At 42.5% G+C, this 27872-nt stretch overlaps 2 protein-coding genes and 1 non-coding gene across 4 annotated transcripts in view; 2 read left to right on the top strand and 1 right to left on the bottom strand.

Annotated features, from left to right (window-relative positions):
• The window catches only part of LIPM (lipase family member M), a 15861-nt gene extending 14222 nt beyond the window's left edge, over positions 1 to 1639 (top strand). For both annotated transcript variants that reach the window (XM_006732609.3, XM_081824367.1), the window contains exon 9: positions 1114 to 1639. In XM_006732609.3, the coding sequence (XP_006732672.1) occupies positions 1114 to 1383 (270 nt within the window). In that variant the 3' untranslated portion in view covers positions 1384 to 1639. The remainder of the gene's footprint in view (positions 1 to 1113) is intronic.
• A 560-nt stretch (positions 1640 to 2199) lies between these two features.
• ANKRD22 (ankyrin repeat domain 22) lies at positions 2200 to 27613 on the bottom strand. Its single transcript, XM_031027356.2, has 6 exons — positions 27231 to 27613; positions 12313 to 12504; positions 8864 to 8971; positions 6641 to 6718; positions 4339 to 4437; positions 2200 to 4060 (listed from the first exon to the last, which is right to left on the bottom strand). The coding sequence occupies exons 1-6, from the start codon at positions 27249 to 27251 to the stop codon at positions 3983 to 3985; spliced, it is 576 nt and encodes a 191-aa protein (XP_030883216.1). The 5' UTR covers positions 27252 to 27613; the 3' UTR covers positions 2200 to 3982.
• Positions 9076 to 9148, top strand: TRNAK-UUU (transfer RNA lysine (anticodon UUU)). Its single transcript has one exon. It is a non-coding gene; the product is annotated as a tRNA-Lys (tRNA).
• Positions 27614 to 27872: the final 259 nt, after the last annotated feature.

Raw genomic sequence — 27872 nt, 5'->3', positions numbered from 1 at the left:
TCACCCCATCCCTCCCACCCCACCCCCCGCTCCAGCAACCCTCAGTTTGTTTCCTGAGATTAAGAATTCCTCATATCAGTGAGGTCATATGATACATGTCTTTCTCTGATTGACTTATTTCAACCAGCCCCCATCCTTAAGTCAAGTCCAAAAGTCACCTCTTTAACTTAACAAAAGACACTTTATTGGCTCTGATCATTGAGTAAATTCCAAGGGTAAAGAGGAGGTCTGTGCCAGAAATGGGGATGAAGACCAAATATATACTCGTTATTGTAAATCACAGTCTCAGGCTAGAACTCTAAATTCTTAGAAAGCCACAGAATCAACCAAGACTCCTGGGTTGAAGCCTTGGCTCCATGGTGGATTTTCTGAGAAGAATCGGGGCTCAACATTACTGTGGAAAGTTCTGGGTGCTTGATTAACCTCAGGGCTCAGCCAGCCAGTCTGATCTAGAAGCACTGCTTGAATAAGGGAGATCGTCAGTTCGGAATCCTAGATGACTTTCTTCAGGTGATGGGGGACTGGAGCAGGGGTCTAATCATTACCCCTCCCTGCCCCCCCCCGCTCAAATGACCCGAGTTCTAGGGCCTCTGACTTCCCCAGGTTTTGAACTTGGACTGTCTCAAGGCCTTTCTGTTCTCCCAGAAAGTCTCTGTGAAGACCCAGCTACCTTCTCAGGGGACTCCAATCTCTTGCCTTTCTCTCGAGAATCTCTCTCCCTCTGGCCTCATGAAATTTGTGAAATCAACCTTTAAAAGGACAGGAACATTATCTTCCAAAGGCAACGTATGTGTTAAATATTTATAAATAAGGAGAAAAATAATTGAAAATTCATGCTTAAGGTGGAAAGCCACTTACATGGTTTGTCACTTAACCTCGTAAGTTGTTACAAGCGTCATCCCCATTTCCTAGATGAAGAAACTGAGGCTAACCGACTGTACCTTCAAGTAGGGGCTGAACAGACAACTCTAGATGGGGTCCTGTTTGGCTGCGGTGCCCGTGCACCTTTCTTCGCAACACATGACATATTTTGACTCTGTTGACTTGAAATATAAATCGTGAGTTTGGAAATCCATATGTTACCGACAGTTAAAAACGATTCCTTTTTTCTAGCCAACTCCCATAAGGTACAAAGTCGGAGATATGATGGTCCCCACCGCAGTGTGGACTGGGGGTCAGGACTGGCTTTCAAATCCAGAGGACGTGAAGACACTGCTCTCTGAGGTGACCAATCTCATCTACCATAAGAACATTCCTGAGTGGGCACATGTGGATTTCATCTGGGGCTTGGATGCTCCTCACCGTATGTACAATGAGATCATACATCTGATGAAGCAGGAGGAGACCAGCTTCTCCCAGGGAAAGTGCGGGATCAGGCTGTGAAGCATCCGATACTGATGAGTCTTAGGATTTTTCAGGATTTCCAGAAATTAGAAACCTCCCATATCAGTAGAAGGGGGTGGGGAAGGGAGGGCAGAGATATAATACCCCTTCCTTCAGAGTTCCTGTATTTGACACTAAAACGGACATTTAAATTTTTTTTAGCTAGTTAAAATACTCATTGGGTGAACATAGGTTTCATGTGTTATATATTCTGCCATCCTGAAGAGCAGGTTTTACCTGACAGCCAGAAGTTAACTAGGACTCTTTATGTCATTCAGGTAGACCCCTTTACAATGTTAACTTTTTTTCTAGAAGCCATATTTTTGGAACAGTCAAGTAAAATGACGGATTGGGACAGAGACAGGTCTTGAATGTCTGGATTGTTGTAACTACAACAAAATAAGCTAGACATTTTCACCTTATTGCCATAGAGACATCACGCTACCTCAGGAAGCTGAGCTGTTTTAGGAAAGAAAGAGAGAGAGAGATGGAAAAAGAACAGTATGGACGAAATATATTTTAAGCATCATTAAAAAGGGCCAAGTTTTATAGTTGAGTCTCAGAGGAAATAATCTGGTAAGATATTTAGTGACTTTTCCAGCAAGTACATTATGCCCTGCATGGAGCACGTCTGTGTTTCAGTACCTAGTGCCAAGTCCAAGTTCATATGAGAGTTTACTGCCTGAGGCTACCAATATCCGGCCCCGTTTTTCCCCTTCAAAAATTAAAAACTGGGAAGAAAGCTTTAGAAAGTCATGAGCATAATGACACAAACTGTCATGTGTTCTATCCTTTGATCTTGACAAGTACCCAGACTCATCCACAAATCTGGATTTATTTCTTTAGAAAAATGTTCAATGTTCACACAGTTTCAAAGATGACAGTTATAAATTACGTGAGTGAGAGTGTAATTTTGCAAACCAGATTGAAGGTATACTGGTGCGTGAAGTTCGCTTGTTTATTCAATCCCCCAGAGTCACCTGCTAACTTCATTCAATGCAAATCTGTCTTAAATACTTTAAGAGACACTTAAAGGCTTCAGAATCTATATCCACACCCTACTACTTCCCTCACAAAATGTGTACCTTAAGGCTCTGTACATAGTTCAATAAATACTCCTGGATTGGATTTTCATTAAACCCTTATTCTGTTCAAGGATGGTAAATCATTCTTTCTTAGACTGTTTATTTGTTACCACATATAGTGTGGCTTAGTCCATGTCTGAAGATATTAATGACTCAGTCTTGCTTTGCAAAATTCAATCATCTTTAAATGTGTTTCTTTCTTTTCTGTCTCACTGACAAAGGACTTGAGAAATATTATTTTGATATTCTCTCTCTCCTCTAGAAGTATAATCCAGATACCATCACATCCTATTGCTCTATTTCTTGTAAAGAAATTCTTTGTCTAGATGGACTCTGAAAAACAAACTGAGGGTTCTAGAGGGGAGGGGGGTGGGGGGATGGGTTAGCCTGGTGATGGGTATTAAAGAGGGCACGTTCTGCATGGAGCACTGGGTGTTATGCGCAAACAATGAACCATGGAACACTACATCAAAAACTAATGATGTAATGTATGGTGATCAACATAACATAAAAAAAAAAGAAATCCTTTGTCTAATAATTAACAATACTATTTTAAATTTTACCAAAGAATATAAACAGAATGAACAACCTTAGTAGCTACTTTGCATTCACAAGAGAATCAGAAAGATATTTTTGAACAAACATCTTAATCTTTTCGTAATTTTGTTCAAAATCAAAAGCAAAATGTCTAGAGGTATGCTGGTTAAATTGGCTCTCTGGAGGGGTGTGTGGGTGGCTCAGTAGGTTAAGTGTCTGCTTTTGGCTCAGGTCATGATCTCAGGGTCTTGGGATTGAGTCCTGCATCGGGCTCCTTGCTCAGCGGGGAATCTGCTTCTCCCTCTTCCTCTGCCCCTCCCCCTGGCTGTGCTCTCTCTCTCTCTCTCTCTCAAATAAATTTAAAAAAAAAAGAAATTGGCTCTCTGGAAAGAAAAAGAAAAAGCTCTGACTTGTAGCATTTGCCAATTACTGTGGCATAAATACTCCCTCCCCTGACGACTGATGGATGATTTTATTGACGTTGTTTTACCAAGTAAATATTTACGTATGAAGCTCACCTCCCATCCCCCTAACATATCAGTCTATACAAATATGGATACTTTGAATCTTCCTCTTACTACTCAAAAAGGACGGAGAGAAAGAGTTGTCTTCTGGGCATGATATCCACAGGACAGCCTCTTGGTAAGAGCCACACAGCTGAGAAAACCGAACCAGGTAACTCTGATCCTCTTCTTCGGAAGAGACTGAGTTTGAAACGTCACCTTTTTTTGGACCAAAATGGAGGCTCCAGGAGCTTTAGTGTTTCTCCTAGAAGGATCGTGACCATGGTGAACTCCACTGGGCAAAAGAAAATTCTAAATACAAAGCTCTTCCAAAATGTTAACTATGGAAACCACCATTATGGTTACCAAAAAATCATAGCATCCAGGTTCAACGGTCCACAGACCAATTGTCCAAAATGGAGACAGAATCCAGTCCTTTAACTTTTTCTACTTCTCCATGCAAGGCCACAAAGATTATGATGCTTTCCTTAGCATTAATTCAATCTGGGAAAACTTTAATCTCCGCGCAATATCCAGGGAACTCTCACCACGCTGAAGAGAAAAAGAAACTAGAGTTATTTATCTCCAATACAGTCCAACGTCAAAGCAAAAGGTCTAGCGAAGAGTCCAGACTGACTGACTCACATGCTTGGTAAGGGCTTTAAATGTCATTCGGCTCCAACAGTAATAGGATAACTTCATTGCTTAATGAGGACAATTAGTTTTGCTGCTAACAACATCAGAGGCAATTAATTCACTTCAATACAAAGTTAAAATGAGAAGATGATGCTGCTGGAAGAGACTTCAGACAACGGTCCACAGATGCTTACCTTGTTCTTGATCATGGGGTCAGCACGAGCTTCCAGCAGCAGAGGAATAAGGGTCTGGTTTTTCATTTGGCAAGCATAATGTAGCGCGGTGCAGCCATCCTGAAACAGAGGACCGACGCTGCGGCTAGTCAGTGGGCTCCACCGACCCTAGCAGGTGTCGTGTCACATCTCACAGCCTACAGCTAAGCAAACCAGTCGCAAGTCATCTATGCACAACTACATTTCTCGTACTTAACACGCCTTTCCCACCTCAACGTGCATATAATTCATGTCCTATAAGCCCTTAAGATCTTCCTCTCTCATTTTCTGTTCCCAACTTAAACAACGCTACTGCCGAATTATCTCAGGGATTCTTGGTAGGATTCCATATGTCTGGGCGATGACCCCCTTGATCATCTTGCCATCTTTTCTCCCAACGGGTCCCCTCATGGGCCTTTTTGCAAATATCATCCTCTGTGGTTGTTGATTAAAGTCCCCACAAGCTGAAGAAGGCAGCTGCGCTCATACTGTCCTAGCACAGTGAGAGGAGCAGCGCAGCTCTATGGAGAAGCCGCCCATACAGGTTTCCTGGAGCTTGTATTCTGTGTTCTAAAATAGTGGATCTGCTCTGTTGGTACCAGTTTAAAACACTAACTCCAAGTGATAAGAAATGTACAGCTAGGGTGTTTGTGCCCCCCAATTTTGCTTTTCAAAATGCAGCCAAGCAACCGTGGCTTTGGTATGTGGACGAAATATCAGACCTTATTAACTCTTCTGAGATCATAGTGAATAATGTTGCGATCACTCATTTTTATTAAGTGGTGAGATGGTAAGTGGAAGATCTGGTGCTGAACGTTCCCATGTGAAATAAAGAGTCTAATTCCCTAAAAATACAATGCACCACATCACTTAAAGGTGGAAAAACGATATGAACATTCCGTTTTAGAAAAATGGCGGGGAAGGTGTGCCTGCGTGCATATAGGGGCACACGAGTGTGCACAGGAACGTAATCATCCAGCTAGAGACACACTGAGAACGAGAAAAATATCCTAGAGCAATTTTCATCACAAAGTTTTCAACCTTTTGAATTTAAATGAGAAGACCAAGAAAAATCTTCAACAAATCTTTTACCTAATCTTTAATAACATCTTACTTAATACATTTCAAAGTTATCTAAGGAATTGGTGGAGCACAGTGGTCATCTACTCCAATTAATCCAAAAATCCTATTTTAAATAAAAGGAAAAACATGCATTTCATAAACTTATTCTCTTGTGTTCTCCCCCCACACACACATACACACATGCACACACAGGCACATGGAGCTACCTCCATCTAAACATACAATACCAATATAACCAAAACTAAGACGATGTAAATAATGAATAGAAACAGCGATGGGCACATTTTCTCCATCACGAAACAAAACGGTAACACACACGCACGCACACAGATACACACAACATAAAATGAATTAGGGGCCACAAAGAAAATATTGGTTCTTTTCGACTCAAATTTCAACTTGCCTACTTTTTCAATACAGAATTGGGAAGTCAAAATTTCATCCAATCAATAGAAGCAAATAAAAGTTCATACAAATAAACATTTGATCCATTTATGATCATTTAAGCGAGGAAGAGGCGTGCAGGGGCGAAAGGTGAAAACAAAACCTGATATTTAGAAACAGGAAGAAGTTAGGGGCTGCCGCTCGGCGGTCACTGCCCTCAGCACCACCTGGGCTCTGTGACCTTGATCCTTACCGATCTAGTTTACAGATGGGGCCTCTCTTACAGGTGGGCTGGGAGTTTGGCTGCAGCGGCTGGTACTCGCTGAGCTTACTAAGCGCCAGGCACACAGCCTTGCAAGATGGGTGCTATCAACGTCCTCACTTTACAGGTGAGAAAACCGAGAGTCCAATAAGTTTATGCCTGGCCACAACACACACAGACAAAAAGTGACAAGCCTAGACTGACATGTAGGCATTCGGCCTCCAGCGTCTTAACTACGGAGGATGGAAGTTTCTTAGCAGAGCCTTCATTTCTCATAGCTTCTCACCAAAGGGGGAGCGGTTCTTTTAAAAAAAAATGTCCTCTCGCCAATAAAGATTTTATTCCCATGACTTTAGTGGCAGCATCAAACCACTTCAAGGTTGCCTGACTAGCAGTGAAAACGAAAAGAAAGAAAGACAATGGAATATAAAGAAAGCAAAGGAAAATGTAGAAGTGTCTAGGAAAATAAAGCAAGTAACTTTGTAGGTGACAAAGACATTGCCTGCAAAAACCATTTTGAATATTCTTTCAAAATGACTAAACACACGAACTTACACAGTCTTTGGCATTCACATCGACACCAGCATTGAGCAACATTCGGACAAGAGCCTCATTCTGCTTGGTCTTTGACACCTGTTACAAACAGCAAGTACAGAAGAGGTTCATTGACAAAATTTTTCTCCATCTTATGCCTAGACTATTCTACTCAACAGGATTTATTTTAACCCCAACATGTCTATACGTCTATGCACCTTTCTTAAAATTTCCCCCACCGCCCCGCCCCCTCCAATATCAGTCAGGTAAAGCCTGGATTCTCAGAGTGCCGTCCTGGGATAGCAGCATCAGCACCCGGGAAATTGGAAATGTAAATTCGGGGGCCCCATGTTAGACCTCCCTTCTTTGCCTGGTAAATCCATCTTTAATATCCCAGCCCAAGCCCCTCTTCCTCCAGGAGGCTTTCCCTGACCTACCCGGCTGGGTGAAATCTCTCTCTTCTGGGAGCAGATCACCTCCCTGCATCACCTACTTTGTAGTAATTTTACATGCGTTCTGTGGTTATTTCATTAATGACCCATTCTTCACTACTCTCTGACTCTCTCGAGGACAAGGACTACACCTGTTTGCTTCCCCACTGCATCCCTCCCACCCAGCAGTGTGTGCACGGAGTGGGTCCACAGTAAGTATGTGCTGAATGAACGAACAAAGGAACGAAATGAACGAGACTCCTCAGACATCCACGTTTCCTGCCCAGTCCCCTGAGATTCTGACCACAGGACAGTTTGAGCATCCCCCCAACATCCCATTGCTTTAGGGAGCACAGCTCTCGAAGGGAACAGATGGGCAAGTCCTGAAGTTCATCCCTTTTGCCTTGCAGGAAGCCCCACCCACTTTCCTTCTTTCTTTGTAATTCCCTCCCGCGTCAATGTGGAAACTGCCTGTCTCCTCCTACCTTTCTCTGAAGTAACACAGTCCTTTCTGGTCCCTTCCTCTAAAATGTTCTCTTACGCCTTGTGCATCACAAATGTGCAGTTTCCGGCCCCATGAATAAGTAGGATAAATTGCGCAATCAGAGGCGGTTATTCATTACCATCAGTATTTTTGCCAAAGCCTCCAGCTTTTAAACCTCCGACGGTCTTAGAAAGCAAGGTTGTGTGTCAACAAATTCTGAACGAGTCTTGCTCATCACCCTTGTGATCGTTTTGGAAATGAATGGTAGGTCCCTCGCCCGCCCTGAAACTACAAATATACCAAAGCTCTGTACTAAATACGCAATTAATTTTCAAGAACTTTTCCAGGATAGCAGATTATGTGTTTATCAGGGACTTATGTTTTCTTTTTCCCATAAATCCAAGCATCAAAATCGGCAGGATCATATTTGATTAGAGTTCCACAAGTTCTGTGACATTTAAATACCCAAGGAGGTAATTACACTTCCAACTGGCAGACTCTGTTCTGAAGCCTCCGGTAGCAAAAGTAACTAACATGCATGGTCTATTAGCTACAGAGGGAAAGGAGCTTGGTCATTTAATTGGATTAAGTGACACATCTCCTGAGTCATCTCTCAACGATGGAACCGGACTCCAGGTAACAAGGTGGGAAGAAGGGAATGAGTTAGTGCAAAGCTATCACTCAATTTGAAAAAACAAAAATAACCATCTCAAGCTTCATCTTCTACTCATAAAATGAATGCATTCCTACACCAACTATTATCTTTTGTTATTCAACTCTGTCAAGGTAAAAGGTTGGCTTGAAATGCTCTATAAAGATGTTCCGTGTTTCTCAACTTCTGGCTGCAAATCTCTTGGGATCTACTTTTTAACACACAACAAGGGCAGGTCCAGAAAAATCAGAAACTCAAAGATGTGTACAAAGACACAAGCTCTTTTGACCAAAAAGGAGAAAAGACGTGGCAGGGGAATTTTTTTTTAATATTTGGGATTTTCTGCTTTCTTTGGATGATTCTTAATCAAGATTAACTTATTTTTCTAAATAAACATCGCACAGATGATTTTACCGCAGATTAACCTAGTTGGCTACCTTTCTTCTCACTTTCCTGAAATCCCAGCATTAAATAGATGTTGGAAATGTCATTTTTTTTTTTTAGAAATAATTATTTTTTCTTATTTTTTTTTTTTTTATGTTATGTTAGGCACAGAATAAGAACCAGGGGCTTATTTTGTCATTGTTTCTCTACATCTGACTGGCCCAGCAAAACTTGATGAGTCATGCTGTTGATCTCCTCCCCGTTTACCCTTTGATCACACTGGTGTTACTCACCATGAGGAAATACCCAATAAGCAGAACGGGCATTAAGAGGATAATGAGTAGGTAATCAAAGAAGGTAAATTTTTTCTTCACAGCATAATGCAAGCAGTTTCTCTCTTTCTGAAAATTAAGAAAACAAAATAGAGAAAATAAATTTTTTATTAATATTTATTTCAAATTTCATATTTTCAGATTGCCATATCAGAAAGTTTCGTTTGTGGGGCGCCTGGCTGGCTCAGTCGGTAAAGCATGCGACTTTTGATCTCAGGGTTGTGAGTTCAAGCCCCATGTTGGGCAGTAGAGCTTACTTTAAAAAAAAAAAAAAAAAAACTACATTATTTTTTTAAAAAGGTTGGTTTGTGCTTTTTATTTTTATGGTACCCATGGCAACTCTTTCTGTGGAGTGTGTCTGATTAATAAGGCCACTTCTCCATTGTATAATCTGAAGATTCTCAGGGCGCCTGGGTGGTTCAGTCAGTTAGCAACCAACTCTTGGTTTCGCCTCAGGTCATGATCTCAGGGTTGTGGGATCGAGCCCCACGTGGGCTCCGCAGGAAGTCTGCTTGAGATTGTCTCTCTCTCTCTCCTTCTGCCCCTCCCCCTCTCACGCACAGTCTCTCTCGAAAATCTATAAATAAATATTTTTTTAAAAATAAGATGGATTCTCACACGCATGTTAGTTTTTTGGGGAAAAAATACATTGAGATAGAAACATAGGACTGAATTCAGTGTGAAAAGCTATCGTTACCCCTGACACATCTCTGGTATACAATTATTCATTTTGTGGTTTGTTTCTGGGAAAATCTTAACCACGTGGCATATCTTCCCTGTTCGTACATGCATACATACAGTGCTGGAAGAATGGAAATAAGTCAATTTAATTCTTCAAATATGTGACTATTTATCAGGTGACAGACTTAAGCTTCTACGGGCTGTGGGCGGATGTAAAGCCTCATGGCCTCATAATCAAAGAAAGGTAGACAGAAACAAACACAATAAATATAATGCAAAACAGGCCATGATGATTGGAATACCAACCAAATCAATGGGAAAAGAGAGAAAGCCAGAGAGAAAAGAGAGGTTAATTTCAACTTGGGGGAGGCACAGTTCTTAAATAAGAATAATTTTTGTTTTTTTAATATCAAGGTAATATGCTCTCTGTAAAAAATTTGTAAACTAAACAAGGATATAATGACAGAATTTAAAATCACCCATTATCATAGCCCAGAAATAATTGTTGACATTTTGGCTGTAGTGTCTTCCAGTCTTTTAAAATGCATTATGTGGGGGCACCTGGGTGGCTCAGTCAGTTATGCATCTGCCTTTGGCTCAGGTCATGATCCCAGGGTCCTAGATCGAGCCCCACATCGGGCTCCCTGCTCAGTGGGGAGCCTGCTTCTTCCTCTCCCTCTGCTGCTCCCCCTGCTTGTGCTCTCTCTCTCTCTGTCAAATAAATAAAATATTAAAATAAAATAAAATAAATGCATTATGTGGAATTTTAAAATGTGGGATCATACTGCATATGCAAAATCATATCTGCTTTTTTTCAACTCACATTTAGAATTCGTGCATTTTCCATGCCATTTAAAACTTCTAAACATATGACTATAATAGCTGCATGTCTTTCTATTGAATGGAGCTATTCTAATTTATTTAACCAAACCCTATCTGTTGGACTTTCCAAGATTTTAACTTTTTATTTTTATAAATTATGCTGCTTGGACATCCTCATTCATAAAGCTTTGTCAACATTTCCAAATTCATCCTTAGCAAAAGTTTCTAAAAGTATAATTGCTGATGTGAAAGGTATGAATGCTTTTCATATTGTATTGTTAAATTGTGCTCTGGTAAAATCATAATGATTTAAACTTCCTTCATGATCAACACTCGGTTTCCTTTTTTAATCCTGGTCAATTTGACAAGCCAAAAAAAAAAAAAGGTATATTTATGTTTTAATTTAATTTGCTTTCCATAGAATTGATGTTCTCTATTAGGCATGTGCATATGAATTGCCAGCAGAACTGTGTGTTTTATTTTAAGGCCTTTGTTTATTTAGTACTTCTGAAAATAAGTCCTAAACATAGATTTAAGAAATGAGAAGGCACTGGTTAAATTATTAATGTGCCAAGATTAACATTGGGGGAAAATTAAGAAGATTAAACATTTAAAAACCATTAAAAATATTTTAAAAACAGAAAATGTAAGCCCAACCTTTCTTGTGATATCTCTATTTTTCTAACATATCCCTCAAGTCCTTTCCAAGATGTTCATGATTACCAGAGGATCCCAGCAGGCTGGCTCAGGTTCTGTCCCTTCTCGGGCCGATCCCTGTGTTGACCAACATCTCCTGCCCACAGCTTCCGAATAAATACGTCTCCCGACAGAGGTCATGAACCCACAGACATCTGTCTTTGTCACTCCCACTCACCGCAAGCACACACACCTGGTTCCTCAGCTGTGAGCTAGGGAGAGTGTGTCATACTCCACTAAGCTGCATATCTGTGAGATTCAGTGCAGGCCTGACTTGTTTTTAAACCCAACCAAGCAAAAAAAAAAAAAAAAAAAAAACAGTAACTATAAACAAGAAGGTCCAGGAGCAATCCATTTTCTGATAATATGTTATTGCTCCAAATGAGCTGGTCTTGAACCAGAAGGGGCAAGGGGGGCCCTATAGGCTGCTTTTCCTCACTGAATGTATGTGAGTGGGAACAGGGCACTCATAATTATTACAAGTAATGACTTTTTATATTTACTCAGTGTACTTTAAATGTTGCTTGTTGCTATGATGCAGACACATTCAGAATGTTGGAAGTTGTTCTGAAAGGATGCTCACGGCAATACACACGTATTCTGCTCTTCCTTGATTCTGAAGATCCCATCAGCTAACACTGCATCTTAAATACAATCTTTATGCCTTTCTGTGTGGCTTCAAGGAACCTCTGGTTCATGAGCTTGTTTGTCCTTAAATGTCTCACTAGCATTCTTCAACCCAAAAGCAAACTGTAGGATCTTCTGGAGAACATTGACCCAGGAGGCAAAAACCTAATGACATAACACCAGCAGGTCAATATTTTTTTCCAGGAAATCTTTCCCATTACTTCTGTGATAGTGAGGAGGAGGAGCCAAAGAGGGAAGCGGGAAGGCAGGGAACAGCATGGGGAGGAGGAGGAAAAGAAAGGAAGAAGCTCTCACTAGTCAAATGAGTGAACAATGACCTTTCTTTTCAGAAGTATGAGGACATAATTTACCACAAAATATGCCTGCTGACTGAACTGTGATTTATTTGGCTTTTTAGCTTAATAGAATAGTATGTGTCTGTCCCTCTAAAGTAAGGCAAAAAAAAAAAAAGTTGGTATCAGGAGCTACGAGCAACAAGAGGACGGCATTCACTACTTCATTGCTGTGAAGAGAAAGGGTAACCATGGTCAATGACCCTCCCCACTCATGTGTCATGGCCTCACCCGGTTTTTGAGGTTCACATCAGCATTTCTTTTTAAAAGGAAGGAAACGATTCTCAGATGTCCTCGCCTACAAGCACAGATCAGGGGAGTGTCTCCATTCAAGCCATCTCGAACGTTGATATAGGCTCTGTCTTCTCTCACCCACCGCCACACTTGACCCAAGTCATTCTGGTAGGCTGCCTGGCAGACAGGCTGAGACGGGAAACACAAAAGCAGATTTTGCAATACAGGTATAATGGAAGCCCCATAAGAGAAAAATCCTCACCCCGTCACTTAAAGCTCAAGTGTTTCCAGATTGCAATAGATTGCTTTGTAGGTGAGATCTTTGGTCTCCATCATGCCTAGGCTTAAATCCAAGCTTAAATCCATGAGGAAGCTCTTGGGATTTCCTAGATTGCCTGGCATACAGATGTGTCCACCGAATGAGGGAAAACATGGAAACAATATTGCAGACTCAGGTCAGGGAGGAAACTCTCTGGTGGGTGGATAGAAAGGCAGGATTTCACTGAAGACAAAATAGGCATATGGGAGGGATTTAGGGTCACCCTAGGTGATGACACAATGATGTATGGCCCCCTGTACTCAAGGAACCCGGTGCAGTGGAAAAGACCTATTTTAGACAAATAACATATAAATAACAAATGACTTAATTAACTGGATTCGACGCTTTTTATTTCAAAAGTGTTCAAAGGAGCTTTGCAAAGCACAATGGGAGCTTACCAGTAAGACCAAAGCCGACCTCTGTGCCCACTCTGCCCCTCCTTCTGGACCTCTCTTCTGTTTTCAATATCTCATGTTCTGGTCCTTCCATCTGAGCCCCTGCCCTCACTGCTCCCTCCGCACAAATCCTTTTTTCCCCCCTCTCTGCCCAGCTGGATGCCTGTTGACCTGTCTGTCCTTCGTGCCATCGCTGAATTTTTACTTTATCAAGCCTTTCCTGATGCTGGCACTGCTTGGCCGCAACTAGATAACTCTCATTCTTTCCTTAATGGTTTATAGTCACGTGTCGCAGGCATGGGGAGAGGTTGCACAAGTGAGGGGAGGTGTCCAAGTTCAGGTTGCCAGAGCCCTGCGGACAGAGGCTGCATCATTCCACTCATCACTGGAATCGATTCGAGTCATATCCCCAGTACTAACACAGCCCTGGCATATGGTAGGGAGATACTGAATATTCTCAGACTGATTTTAATTAGAGACTTAAAAAAAAAAAAAGGGCACTTAGAATAATACCGGGCACAGAGATGGGGCTCAATTTATGGAAAATTATTGTTCCTGCTTATTCGGTCATTCTTTAATTTGGTAACAAAGTCAGACCTCTCCTGGGCTCCAGCCACAGTTGCCGGGGGACAGGGAGGAGGATAAAATGCATTACTCTTCACCCCGTGAAATATATTTACCAGTTGGGAATATAGTGCGTGCACACACACACACACACAAGCTCACCAATAGGAATACAAAGTTAAAGAAGCACAGATTCCGGTTAATAAGCACCAGCTGAGGCAGACCTGAGTGACAAAGCTGGGGTGGTACATTTGCTAATCAATTCATGTTCTAACATTGCCAGATACCACATCCAGCGAGCTTTTGAAAGGTGCTTTTAAGCCCAAGGCCCAACTCATGAAAGAAACATCCTAACGGAAAGTCAGCTCAGTAGCAGATAAGAGGTGAGCTTCTGTACCCCAAAAGGAAATGAGCACGATACAGGGGTCCAAAATGCAGTAGAAATGCACAATTACACAGATCACTTTTCTACTACCCTGAAGTCATCCCTTGACTAGACCTCGTCACCAGTTGGGCTCAGCCGCGTCCCCGGGTTTTCTGTCTGGCTGACACAGAAGTGACCCGAGCAGTTCAAAGGACGTGTATCTGCTATCAGGAAACTGGCTTGTCATAGTGGTTCTGCTACTATTTCCCTGGTGACCTTGAACACATCTCTTCCCTTCATATGTCTCCGTGTCCTCAGTCACAAAACAAAGGAATAAAGTAAAAATTGTTCTATGTTGTCACACCCTACGACTGTCACACCCTGGACCTCAAGTGTCTCTCCAACCAATGCATCTTCCACATCAACTATAAGGTCAAGACATAGTCCTTTCTTTTTTTTTTTTTTTAAGATTTTATTTATTTTAGAGAAAGAGTGTGAGCAGGAAGAGAGGCAAAGGGGGAGGGAGAGGGAGAGAATCTCAAGCAGACTCCATGCTGAGCACAGAGCTCAGCGCGGGGCTCAATCCCACGACCCTGAGATCACGACCTGAGCCAAAATCAAGAGTCGGACACTTGACCAACTGAGCCACCCAGGTACCCCAGAGGAGTAGTCCTTTTTAAGCACAAATACTGCTCAAAAACTTGCATCGAGTCGCCCTTATCTTAGTAGGGATGCCCTGTCTTTTAAATTTAAATAACAAATAAAACGGAGCTAAATACAACAGGCAATGTTAAGTCACCAACTCTTAATTTTGCCAACTGAATACATGAGAAGCAAAATCAACATTTTGTAAAATAAAAGATACTTTAACATAAATGTACGTGCAAAACAGAACTATTTTAACAAAATATATAAGGATACAATCACAGGAGAGAAAAAAGCCATCCTTTATATTAGATAGATTTAGCTGTATGGAAAAACTTATTTCACTGTCTTTCTTTTTTAATTTCACTGTAAATCAGGGAAAATTTGCCACTAATTACTGCTGTCATTTGTAGGTCTAGCATTTGGGAACTGATAGTCCACCACACAGAGCTACATAATTACACAATTGTGAATTGAAAATGGGTAGCTATAGAGTTAATTTTTCTTGTCTAAACATTTTAAATTACAACATGAAAAATACTGGAATATTTCGTGTCGTCGGGCTTTCCAGCTTCTCTTAAAAAGTTAAAAGCTTTAAGAAAAGTTAAGAGCTTTGACAACACTTGTGACGCTGGGCCCACATTCCCAGAGGACACCAAATAAGCTCCCTCTGCTTGGGCTCCTCAAAAATCTTTTCAGAGAGTCCGCTGAAAGGAGGAAGGGGGAAAGTAGACAGTTTGCCTTCAAGAGACACCGGGTGCCTCTGAGTGCTTTCTTAATCCCACTCGAGTGATCGTACTTAACGTATTAACCCGATTTATCTAATCTTTCCTAATCTTCCTATACCCAGGCATAGAGTTCCTGTGTGTGCAAAGTAAAGTGTCCCCCTGGTTCAATTAGACACACAAGTGGTGGGTCCCAGGAGTTGAGTGAACCCCAGGAAAGGTTCTATGCTGTTGAGAACTCCCAGTGTCCACCAGGGGGCAGCTCAGGGTCACAAAAGCATTGACAAGGGCCGAAGGAAAGCCAACAGAAAGCTGGGGCCCAGAAAGAGGAAGAGGCTGTCCACTGGGGTTGAGGGAAGAGTTATTATGAATTCTGCTGACCTCTGAAGCTTCTGGGACTTAGGGGAACTCTCGGTGAAGAGGAAACCAGTGGAGAACCTGGGAAATTGTCATGATGATTCTATCCCTTAGTACTCTTCTGTCCATCCTCATGGTCAAAGTACCAGTTCAGATCTTTGTCATTCTCACCAGGACTGTTGCAGAACTAGCAGATGACTGGTCTTGCTTCTCTCTGTCTTGCCCTTCCAGCCCCAAGGCCACCCATCAAAAGCAGCAGCTTCGTGTCACTTCCCTACTGAAAACTTTGGTCACTTGGTGACCAATTGAGTTAGGATGCTCTCTTTGAGCTGACACAGGATTCTTCAGATCTCACGAATCCTGTCTTTCCAACTTCAGCTCTTACCACTGCCTTATCTGTACCCTTGATCTAAGTAAACAAAGGCACTGGGGCGCCTGAGTGGCTCAGTTAAACTTCCAACTCTTGGTTTTGGCTCAGGTCATGATCTCAGGGTTGTGGGATCAGGCCCTGCGTCGGACATCATGCTGAGCATGGAGTCTGCTTGGGATTCTCTCCCTCTCCCTCTGCCCTTCCCCCCACTTGTGCATGTGCTCTCTCGCGCTCTCTCTCTAAAGTAATTACATAAAATCTTTACGTAAATAAAGGCACGAGTATTACTAACAGCTATCTCCCCTGCTAGACTGAAAGCTACATAAGGGTGGGTATTCTGTCTGTACTCGTACGTTGTATCCCCAGCATCCCGCATACGCCTGACACATAGTAGGCATTCAGTGTTTATTTGGTGAGTAGGTGTATGAATAAATTATAATATGAGGTAACTTTTATTGAGTGCCTCGGTTAGTTCATTTAACCTTCACACAACCCTCTAAGCTAAATAGTATTATCACACCCATTTTGTATCAGTGAAACTGAGGGAGGTTGTCTTTCTAACCTATAGTCAGCTCATAACTGGCAGGGCCAGGAATGAAAGCCAGGAGAATGACCGTAGCACGCACACACCCTGGTTCTCGTTACTGCAGGCAGTTTGCAAAACAGCCTTCACAATGTCTTTTGGCTATAGGTCTTTGCATTTGAGGTCATGTCTGGTTCCACCTACACCCCAGTCAAGCTACAGTCTACACGCTCAGGACACTGGTCAGTCCTCTTCTGCCCTGGGCCGCTTCCTGCTTCTGTGTTCAGATTCTTCTCCAAGCTGACCTAGCTGTAGCGATATCTGGCAAGAGGTAAAGAAGTAGTGGTCGGGGAGGTTGCAGGAGAAACTGGAAAAAGATACGGCCCAGGTGCAAAGAAGGAAGAATTTCGAGAAGGAAGATGGACTTAGGGAGTAGAGTGTAAGGGGAGGTTCTGGATCTGACCATGAAGGACCACCAATGCTCATAGAGCAATGGGCAGAAGGCAGACCACAGGGCCCTGAGCACAGGGTCTATGAGGAATCAGGTGATGTGACCGGAGAGGAATTGTGGCAGATTGGGTTGTGAAAGCCAAGCGGGAGCGAGCGGTGCACAGAGGGAGGCAGCAGGGTCCAGCCCAAGTCCTGCACAGCGGCAGGCAAAGTGCTGGTGTCAAGGGGTTGTAAACCCACGCTCAGGAAGCAAACCCTCTGGGCTCCAGTCTCAACCCCACCACATAAGAGTCGTGTTATTAGGACAACTTACTTAACCTCTCTGTGCTTAGTTCCCTTCTACATTTAATAATCACAACTTCTTGGGGCGCCTGGGTGATTCAGTTGGTTGGGCATCTGACTCTTGATTTTGGCTCAGGTCATGACCTCAGGGTCGTGAGATCGAGCCCCAAGTCGGGCTCCAAGCTGGGTGTAGAGTCTGCTTCAGATTCTCTCTCTCCCTCTGCACAACCCCCCTCATGCTCTCTCTCTCTCAAAAAAAAAATTTTTTTAATTAAAAAAAAATCACATCTTCTTTATCAGGTCACAGAATTGCGACTGCACAGATAAAGCACTGAGCTCAGATCAGACCCATAAGAATAAACCCTCAATTAAGGTCAGCTTCTCTTACCATTATTAAAAAACATGAGGAGCCAGGGAAGATGGGCAGAGGTGATCGTGAAAGAGAATGAAGAGCTGGTGAGATACAGAATAACAGTGGAAACACTGACTGTCCCAAACTGGATGACAATCCCGGCTCTGAGCAAAGCAAAAGAGGAAAAGCAGGTGGTTGGGATACAAAGAACTTCACACTGGCTAAAATGTTTGCCCGAAAGTCTGTGGTTTGATCTTCAGGCTTTATGCCAATATGGATCTATCATCAATAGAGACAGGCATATACAGATGAACTCAAGAAGCCACCATTACATTTAAATCGACAAACTGGTTAATAACTAAGGAGACAGGATTGAGACAAGGAAGGAAGAGGCTCTGGAACATGGTGGGGACAATTCGGGGCAGCGATCATGAAAAGTGCTGCAGGACATGAACACAAATAGGACATTGCTTGAAGCCTCCGGTTGTAGAAACCCAGGAGGAAGCTTCGGTGGGCTGAGGCGACAAGAAAGGCTCATGGTTTTCTTCAATCAAGGAAGGGTGGAGAAGGTGAGGGGGGCAAAGAACAAAGGTTAGGAAACAGGTCTGACCGCAGGGGATTGGGAGGAGCAGCTCATCTTGGGATTCAGACCGAATGGACAACTCACGGACAACAGGTGGAGCTGGACGGATGTGGAAATGGAGAGAGACAAGCAGACAGCAACACAAAGGAGGACTAGAAGCAGAGTCAGCGCATGTGATCTCATGGGAAATGGGACCAGTTATGGAGTTAGAGAGGAGGCAGAGGTGCCAAATCCTAAATGTTGCTGACTGAATGTGGTCCCGATGAGAGTTCATGGACCATCACGTTGGGTGGCTGATTTGGAGCAGAGGCAGAGAGAGGTCCAGAAAGGAGAGGAAAGGCTTGTGATGTTGAGGTCATTGTGGGTGACCCTGGGGAACAGAAAGAAAGGGGACATTGTGCTCAGGAATCAAGGAAGGTAGAAGTGGGTCTTAGAGGACAGTGGACAGAAGTGGGAAAATAGAGAAAGGGACACAAGGAAAGACTTCAAGCCATGGTCATAAAACAACACTGGAGGGGCACCTGGGTGGCTCAGTCGGTGAAGCATTGAGTCCCACATGGGGCTTCCTGCTCAGCAGGGAACCTGCTTCACCCTCTCCCTCTGCCTACAACTCCCCCGGCTCATGCTTTCTCTCTCACACTCTCTCTTTCTCCAATAGATAAATAAAATCTTTTTTAAAAATGTAAAAAAGTAAATAAAATAAAACAACAACGGTGAACAAGAAAGAAGTAGATGGAAGTAGAGACCACCATGAGACTTCAGTGGGGACACAGGGGAAGGTGGCGGGGAGGAGATTGAAGAGAAGGAATATTTACCAAAAGTGTGCGTGTGTGAGTCCACATCGACTAACTTGTGGAGGGCGCCCCCTAGAGTTGTGCTCTGTGCAGCCTGAAAGACTAAGGCTCAGGGTGAACAGAGCACACTGATAAACCAACCTTTCTCTCCAATTTCATCTGTTCCTCTCGTCTGTGCTCACAACACTCCAGCTAATTCAGGAGCATGCTGCGTTCATTTCTGTCTTCTGTCTTTGCACCTGCTTGGGAGCTGTATGGTTCCCTCAAAGCCCAGTTCATGGTTCATATCCGTGAGGAGCATCAGAAACTCTGGAAACTTGGAACATCAGGGACAACTCTTTGTGCCTTTTAGGCTTCCCGTGTGCCTGGCTTTAAAAATACCCCCAAACTTGGTGCTAGAACCCCACCCCTGTCCCGCTGTGTGTCTCACTTTCCCAGACCCTAAAATTTAAGAAGTGTCTCTCAGTAATGCATGACACGTTCAGCATGTGGATATCAACTAAAATATTCGGTAGATATTACTTAACATGATCATGTTTGGGGCACAGCCGGTTAAGCGTCTGCCTTCGGCTCGGGTCATGATCTCAGGGTCCTGGGATTGAGTCCCTATGGGGCACCCTGCTCAGCAGGGAGTCTGCTTCTCCCTCTTCTTCTGCCCCTCCCCTTGCCTGTGCTCTCTCTCAAATAAATAAATAAAATATTAAAAAAAAAAGAAATATCTGAGCTGCTTGCACCATTACAGATGTCTCTAAGAGCCAGATGTTCCCTGAACCTCACTTTCAATGTGGTTTCCCCTAAAGAGTAATGGAACTTCTTCCCAGTCTACAGAAAGATCATGTGGAACTCCGCCTGAGCTTCAGAGGGCTTGGTAGTTGCTCATTAACCATCCGTTGATGAAGCTCCATCCCTATAAAATGTTTCCTAATGACTTTGGAGAAGGATTTGTGCTTTTTGAAGCAAAATGATTCAGGTAATTCTGGTGCACTCATGAAAAGTCTTTTCAGAAAACAAAAGCAGATATGTTCTTCTCCTTCAGATTAAGCAATCCTAGGGAACAATATCAAAGGTTTCATTTTATTTGTACAGTTAATCTCAGGCCATTCTTTCTGATGACTCACTTTGTCACATACTGGGATTTGGAAATTTCTTAGTAAAGTCTTTCCTCCAGGTCAATAAAAAGGCACAGGGTTTTTTTTTTTTTCCAAAGGTTGCCTTAGGCCCATTTAGCTTTTATGGAACATGAAGGAAGGTCCCAGAAGTGGCTGGATTGTGAGGAATAGTAGCAATGAGGATATATGGAGGCAGGGCACACAGTTATCTGTTTTGTGTTCTTTCTCCTACAAGGTCTGCTTGAGACTATGTTGTCTTCACTGCTGGGAGGCCAGAGGAGCCCAGTGCTGGACTTCAGACCCTAGAAGTTCTGAGGTCAGTGATGACGACCAGGAGAGAGCAAGAAAGCTTTTCCCCATGAGGAGGAGAAAGGGTGGGCTCCAGCTGCCAGGATGGAGCAGATCAGAAGCCCAGATATCTCCCTACCACCTCAGACCACCAAGCAGGTGCGTGCAGAGCCCAGAGGAAGCAGGAACATCACCCGCACAGCCTCCTGGGCACCCGGACCTTCGGTCAAACAACGGCTACCCAAGGGTGAGGAGGACCAAGCTAGAATTACTGGAGCGTGGGTGATACTAAGAAGCAGAACAACCTTTAGCCAGATTTATGAGTCTCTAAACTCTGTACAGACAGTGAACCTTGTTGCCTGGACCTGCACGGGGGCTGTCACCACCACACCTGCGTGCACCACTCCGTCCATCATTCCAGTGGGCTCAGCCGTCCATACTTCCAATTCTCCACACATCTGTCCCTCTGCCTGGGACTCTCTCCCCAAGCTTCCCAAGACTGGTGCTTATTCCTCAGAACTCAGCTCCGGTGTCACTACCTAAGAGGAGTCCTTCAGGTCAAAGAGCATATGTGCACCCCTCCCCTTAATGCTTCCTCAATGTCACTTTTCATTATTTACACTTATTTTTACATGTGTATATTCATTTTATTTATTTATTTGAGAGAGAGCAAGCTAGAGAGAGAGAGAGAGAGAGCACTAGCAGGGGGAGGGGCAGAGGGAGAAGCAGACTCCCCGCTGAGCAGGGAGCCCGATGCAGGACTCGGGGACTCCATCCCAGGACCCCAAGATCATGACAAACACTCAACCGACTGAACCACCCAGCTGCCCCCGTGTATATTCATTTTTTAAACTGGTAGCTCCAAGAGGTCAGGGTCCACTTTTACTTACTTATCACTATCTACCAGGCACTAGCATGTGTCTGGAATGCAGTGTGTGATCAACAAATATTGTGGATTCGATAAATGGATGAGTGAATGAATGAAGAAATATTAACAAATTTTTGGCCCTGGTTTCTGTTCCTGCATTCAAGTTATCATTTCCTTTTAGAAATGTGACTTAGTACAGTATCGTTTGTAAAAATACTTCTATAAGGAAGAATTAAGAAAGCAGTTAGAGTAGTGCTTTATTTATTTATTTACTTTTTAATACACAGTGCCAATACTAAGGGTTCAACACACAAAGTAGAGAGAGCTGGTAAGATTGTGAAGGAGGCATTTTATTTCCATTGTCTCTGCCTTTCCTTTTCTCATATCACGGAATGACACGACGCTAAACCTGACCTCACCCTGCTTTCGTTTTATAGATATAAAGTCCCACAGAGTTCCCAATGCAGTCAGTACTGAATTCTACATTTTCTTGACTTTCAGTCCAATGGCTTCCCATTGCCCACATCTCTCTGTCTCCCTGGGTTCTCCTCCTCGACTCAACCAGCTCTGCCCAAAAGCCCTGTTTGACCTCCATTGCTCTCTGTGGACATTATTCTTCAATACAATCTTTCTCCTCTTTTGTGCCTTTTTCTATAGTAACATCTGCCTCGCTGACAAAAAGACCCATGCCCAAAAGATTAATGTTAACGGAGGTGGTGGTGGTGGCTTGGGCGTGTGTGTGTGCCTCTGTTCACAGATCACTTTATCATTAGACCTTCCCAGGTTTGAGGGATACCTCATTCTGATATGATTTTCAAGATATTTCTTTTGGGGCCTTTTACCCCAGCTGATAGAGTCAAGAGTCTACAGAAGATTCTACAGGTCCCATGAATTCTTGACCTCTCTGAGTTGAGTTCTTACACATCTTCCTTCTTTCTAATTCTTGTAGTACTTTGCAGTACTAGCAATAAGTAGAGTGGTTAAGACCAACTCATTCATGGAGTATGGTGTCCCTATTGACAAAACAAGTAGACAAAGAACTCTGTGTGTTCATCAGTGGGTGTAAGCATTATTTCCTTGAGTAGACAAACACAAGTCTCCTCTTGCAGCCTCCGGTCTCTAGCCAGGAAGTACTTTTAGCTGCATTACTCTAGGCAAGTTACTTAAACTCTCTGCTTCAATTTTTCATTTGTAATAATAATATTATTATTATTATTAAGATAATAATAGTGATTCTCTTATATGGTTGCTCTAAGTATTAAATCAGTTAATGCACATGAAGTGCTTAGAACATGACCACAAATACAAGAAGCCCTAATTAAATGTTTGCTGTGATTGTAAATAGTGTGAACAAATATGTTTGATAAGGGCTTAAATGAGTCAGGCCTGTTTAAGAGCCCAGCTCCCCTAGCAGGGGTTGATTATTCCAATCTAGGTCCTGTCACTGACCTCTAAGCACATCCTCTGTTGCAGATGTTAGAACCGGCATGGGAATGCTTCCTTATTCTCCCTTCTTTCTTAAAAATATATCAGAAACATCCTAAATATCCACTGATGGATGAATGGATAAAGGTGTGGCATATACATACCAAGGACTATTACTCAGCCATAAAAAAGAATGAAACCTTGTCATTTGCAGCATGGATGGACCTTGAGGGCATTATGATAACTGAAATAAGTCAGACACAGACAGATGAATACCATATGATCTCACTCATATGTTGAATCTAAACAACATCAACAGTAGCAAAATAAAAACCACAAAAGCAAAAAATCCAGTGCATGAGAATAGATTAGCAGTTGCCTAGGGTAGGGTGGGGGAGGTGAAATGTGCTAAATTGGTTAAAGGAGTCAAAAGGTACAAATTTCCAGTTAGAAAATGAATATATATATATATATATTTGCCGAATATACACCCCAAAATATACCTCTGGCATAATAATTATTTTAAGCTGAAGTCAACTGAGAAGAGCAGATACAAGGAAAGCTCTCCACCTTCCTCCTATTTAGCTAAAAGCATGACATAAATTTATGGAAGGGCTTCCCCTCCCCTCTCTGCCAGGAAGGACAAAAGTCACCTTGTCAGCCCAGAGAAGTCACCAAAGGAATCGACATAATAAAATTGACTACATAGCCTTTGTCTTCCATTAGCTCCACCGTATATTTGTCTTCCACAGTTTGCCACCCTAGAAACTCAAAGTGCTTCTCCTGTGTCTGGTCACTTCTCTGAAAACGTGCGGTCCTTTTGTTGAGATGCTGTAAGAGCCCAAGTTCTAATCACCCCTGTGAGTCACTCATCGCTGGGTGCTCCCAAGCGTATGCAAGATGCCCATGCTAATAAACTTCTGTATCTTTTTCTTTTGTTAATATTTCAGTTATCAGTCAGATTTGCAGGGCCCCAGCCAATCAACCCAAGAGGAGTAGGGGAACAAAGAATTTTCTAAGGAAAAAATGACAAGCCTTCATCCCCAATGTAGAAGAGCTTCCCACACTCAAAGTGGGAAGTTGAACTTTACTAAACATTTTTTTAAAAAATAGATGCCTGATGAAGAGTACACTTATCATGATGAGCACTGAATAATGTAGAGAAGTGTTGAATCACTATATTGTATACCTGAAGCTAATATAACACTGTATGTTAACTATACTGGAATTAAAATTTTTTTAAAAGGTACTGTGAGGCAGTCTAGGCCCAAGAAATGGGGCAGGTCTGGCTGGCTCTTGCCCTGTTCTTAATTTAGTGGTTCCCATTCTTTATACCTGGGCAACGCAGAGCCATTGGCAGAGGGCAGAAGAGAGCCCTGTATATACATCACAGATGAGTAGGTTATGTTTATGTATTTGAGGGATTACTCCAGAGCGTCTCAACTTCTTCAAAATTAGAGATGGGAGAACCTCACAGAAGATCCACCCCAGACCTTCTGCATCAGGACACCAGAGAGTAAGACTAAGCTTTTTTTTTTTTTTTTTTTCCATTCACAAGTAACTCCCACACGTAACTACAGTTGCAGCTAAGCTTTCTTCTGATCTAAAAGGGCCCACTTCTCTTCAGCACTTACATCCATTGCTCAAGCCAGATTATTCCAGTCTTGGGCATGTAATAACACAGTGTTAGTCTACATATCAAGAAGGTGGTATCTGGGGATACTGAGTATCTTCAAGAACTTGGACAGAATTGGTGCAGCTCTAGAATCCACTGCCCTGGGCATCATCACTCTGTCAACTGAAAATGCCAAGTGTCTAAATCCAGCACACAAGCCCCAGTCCTTGCAGCAGGGCTCAGTGAGAGCACGCTCATACCAGCTGAGTATCTCCCGGGATCAGCTGCTGGGGAGGAACAAGACAGCAGAATAAACAGAGGCATTCCGCAAACAGCATCCTCGACACAGCTGACAATAGGGAAGATTCAACATCTTACTCCTGATACAAACCTGCCACCCAAGCTAGTCTTACCAATGCCTTTACTATCCTCAGTGATGGCTACTTTTACCTTAAGGAAAAAAAAAAAAAAAAAACAAGCTGATATCAAGGGGGAATTCTGCAAGTTGAGAAACTATTTGCCAAAATGGTGGTCAACTATCTTCTTTCTGGAAATGGCAGACTTCCCAGGGGCTCCTGTGTTTCACGCAGCTAACACTAGAGTTAGTGGACAAGTGTGCACAATCAGATGGAAGGGCTTAGAATCCACTTCCACTTGTGATATGGAGTGGTCTGGCCAAAGCAACTATTTCAACACTATCTTAGGCTACCTTTGGTTCAATATTAATTATGAGCTTTGAATAATTACCTCTGAGCTTCTAGGTATGCTAGGGCTTTTTAGGGGTGTGTGTATGCATGTGGATTTGCATGTGTGTGGTTGTTGAATTTGTCTTTAAATATCATAGTAAATTCCAAGTCACTTTGTCCTCCATATATTTGAAAAGTGAAACATTGATTCCACTTCTGGGGATATTCTCATTGATGCTGAAGGGGTTCAGAGTAAGTCTCCCAAAAAATATGCCACTTCGACATGTGAACTCTTTTGGACTAGAGGCAATCAAGATCCAGCAGTCTCAAGAGAAACTTTTCCCTTCCCTGAACTATGGAAGAAGTTAAATTAGGTGTCTCTCCCAGAATGAGAGTTTTTACCAGAGATAAATTTTATCTGAGTGGCCCTTCGTAGGGCAGGGCGCACATCTCATTGTGAAACACCTGCTCTTCTCTTTGCCTGTGGATTGGCCTCCTCTCCATTGACTCCTGGACTCCTATCCCATGTCTTAGCTCAGGATGGCATATTACCTTTCTGTCTTTGAACTCTCATATACATAGGGTTCCCCTATGTAATACAAAATTAAATTTGATTTTCTCCTGTTAATCTGTCTCAGGTCAATGTAGTTCTTAGACAAACCAGAAGAAATTTTGAAGAGTAGAAGAAAATTTTCTTTTCCCCAACAATACTTAAAAACAATTCAACATATCTTACCTCACCTTGACTCAACTCAACTACTTGCCAAATCAACACCTAATCAACAAACAATTGCACTGCGCAGGCAGAGACTTTTTTTTTTTTTTTTTAACGTAATTATTCTCAGGACCTAGACTGCAACCTGGCTACTCAAAGTGTGGTCCGTGGACCAACAACATAAGCATCAAGGAACGGAAGTGCATAATCTTCAGGCCCACCCAGACCTACAGAACAAAAATCTGCAGTTGAACAAGAGCGTAGGTGATCTGTACTCACATTAAAATTTGAAAAGCCCTCACCTTAGAGTAGTGTTTCTCTCCTATGGGGGGTAAACTGATCACCTATGGGAGAATCACCTGGGATGCTCCCCTAAAAGCTAAGTTTGCCAACCTTACCACAGACTGAGTGAAATGGACTATCTGGGCTGGGGGCTCTCGACATTGCATTAAACAAGTTCCTGTTTTTTGGGTTCCTCTAACTCCAGCAATCTAAAGTTTGAGAAACCCCAGAGTAGTAGCATTTTAGAATATTGCATGTATTGTCAGTTTCATATATAGGATCTCTTCACCAAACTAGAGTCACTGAGCAAGACATACCTGCAATTTTAAACTAATCAAAGAGTACACTGACTACAGAAAGACACACACACATGCACGCGCACAGGACAGGCATTAGAAATAATTGCAAATGCAGAGAAACTGCCTTTAATATGAGGAGAAGAACTACCCAAGGAGGTTCTGTTGAGCATTTGTAATGAAATGCAGAATAACTGGTTGTGTTAGAGAGGAAAGGGATAAATTGTGAGTAATAACATCATTACACCTCTTATACTCTTGTGTATACATTACTTGTACTTCTTTGAAACAGTATTACAAATATATTTGATTCTAATAGGTTACTTTCAATACAGGGGGAGACATTTTTTGTATTTATCAGATGTGAAAAGAAAAACTCAAAGCATCAAAAATATAGTCTGCATTTATCCCTCTTCTAAATAGGGATGATCTCTATTTATAATTGCTGATAATGAATTTCTTTTCAAATGCCAAGCTGAAAGGTGTCGCTCTGTCCGTGTGGTTCCATAAAGGAGCCAGTCTACTTTTGTATGTTTAGAAAATCCAGTTGGGTACAATTTTCACTTTTCCTCTGGAAGTTTGACATCAGAAAACATGACTCCTTTAATTCCATTTTCATAAGTTCCTGCAAGATCCAAATTACCCCCACAAACATCTGGACATTGTGACATATTTATCGTATTGCTCCCTACTTAGATGTAGGTAGAGTTTTAGAATTGCAAAATAATTTGCCTTAAAATATTAAATGTATCAAAAAGATTAATACACAGCACTTTGTTTTGGCTTAACACTCTCACAGAAAGCTAAGCCAGGAAAGGACACATTTTAACAGGAACAGGAAATTACATTTGAAAAGCAAGAACAATTTTCAACACCTTTGGAATCTTACTTCCAGAAAGGTCACATACCTCAGAGTATAGGATCCCCATGCTGGTCCTTCACAGATTTGTGTCACCCTTACCGCTTCTTGAATCTTCTGGAAGTATTTCTGATGAACATAAAATCCTTCCCAGCCAAGAGAAAAGTCCCTAGAAGCTGAGGCCGGTGGCACGTCCTTTCTTCCCACACCTGTGGAATGCTCTTCCAGTAACACAGGCAACAACACACCTTCTAGAGAACCCAGCCCAATGAAACATAGGCATTGGCTTACGGCGTAATGACCCAAGTGTGCCTCATTTAATATCACAACCCTGAGGAACCGGTTTCTGAGTCACATTTGCTCTGCGAGTAGTGACATGTGGAGAGAAGGGGGCAAAGTCAAGGGGAAAGGGAAGTTCTCAGCCTCTCAGGAAGGACTTAGGGTTCAAAATAGGGCATTGTATATAAGACATTTCCTAATTGAAATCTGGTATTCAGTGGCTATTGAGAAAGGCTAGGGTTGAGCAAACTCACTTGTTAGAACCATGGATATCTGCCACAGGCTTGACTTCCAGAAAAGATAATCCTCAAGGGGCCCCTGAGCAGCTCAGTCGGTTAAGTATCCGACTTTTGATTATGGCTCAGGGCATGATCTCAGGATCCTGAGATCGAGCCCACCGTCAGGCTCCACA

Source organism: Leptonychotes weddellii, chromosome 6 (genome assembly GCF_054177405.1).
Source record: "Leptonychotes weddellii isolate Sample4059 chromosome 6, ASM5417740v2, whole genome shotgun sequence".
In the NCBI taxonomy this organism is placed as follows: domain Eukaryota; kingdom Metazoa; phylum Chordata; class Mammalia; order Carnivora; family Phocidae; genus Leptonychotes; species Leptonychotes weddellii.
This window is presented reverse-complemented; position numbering and strand designations above follow the sequence as displayed.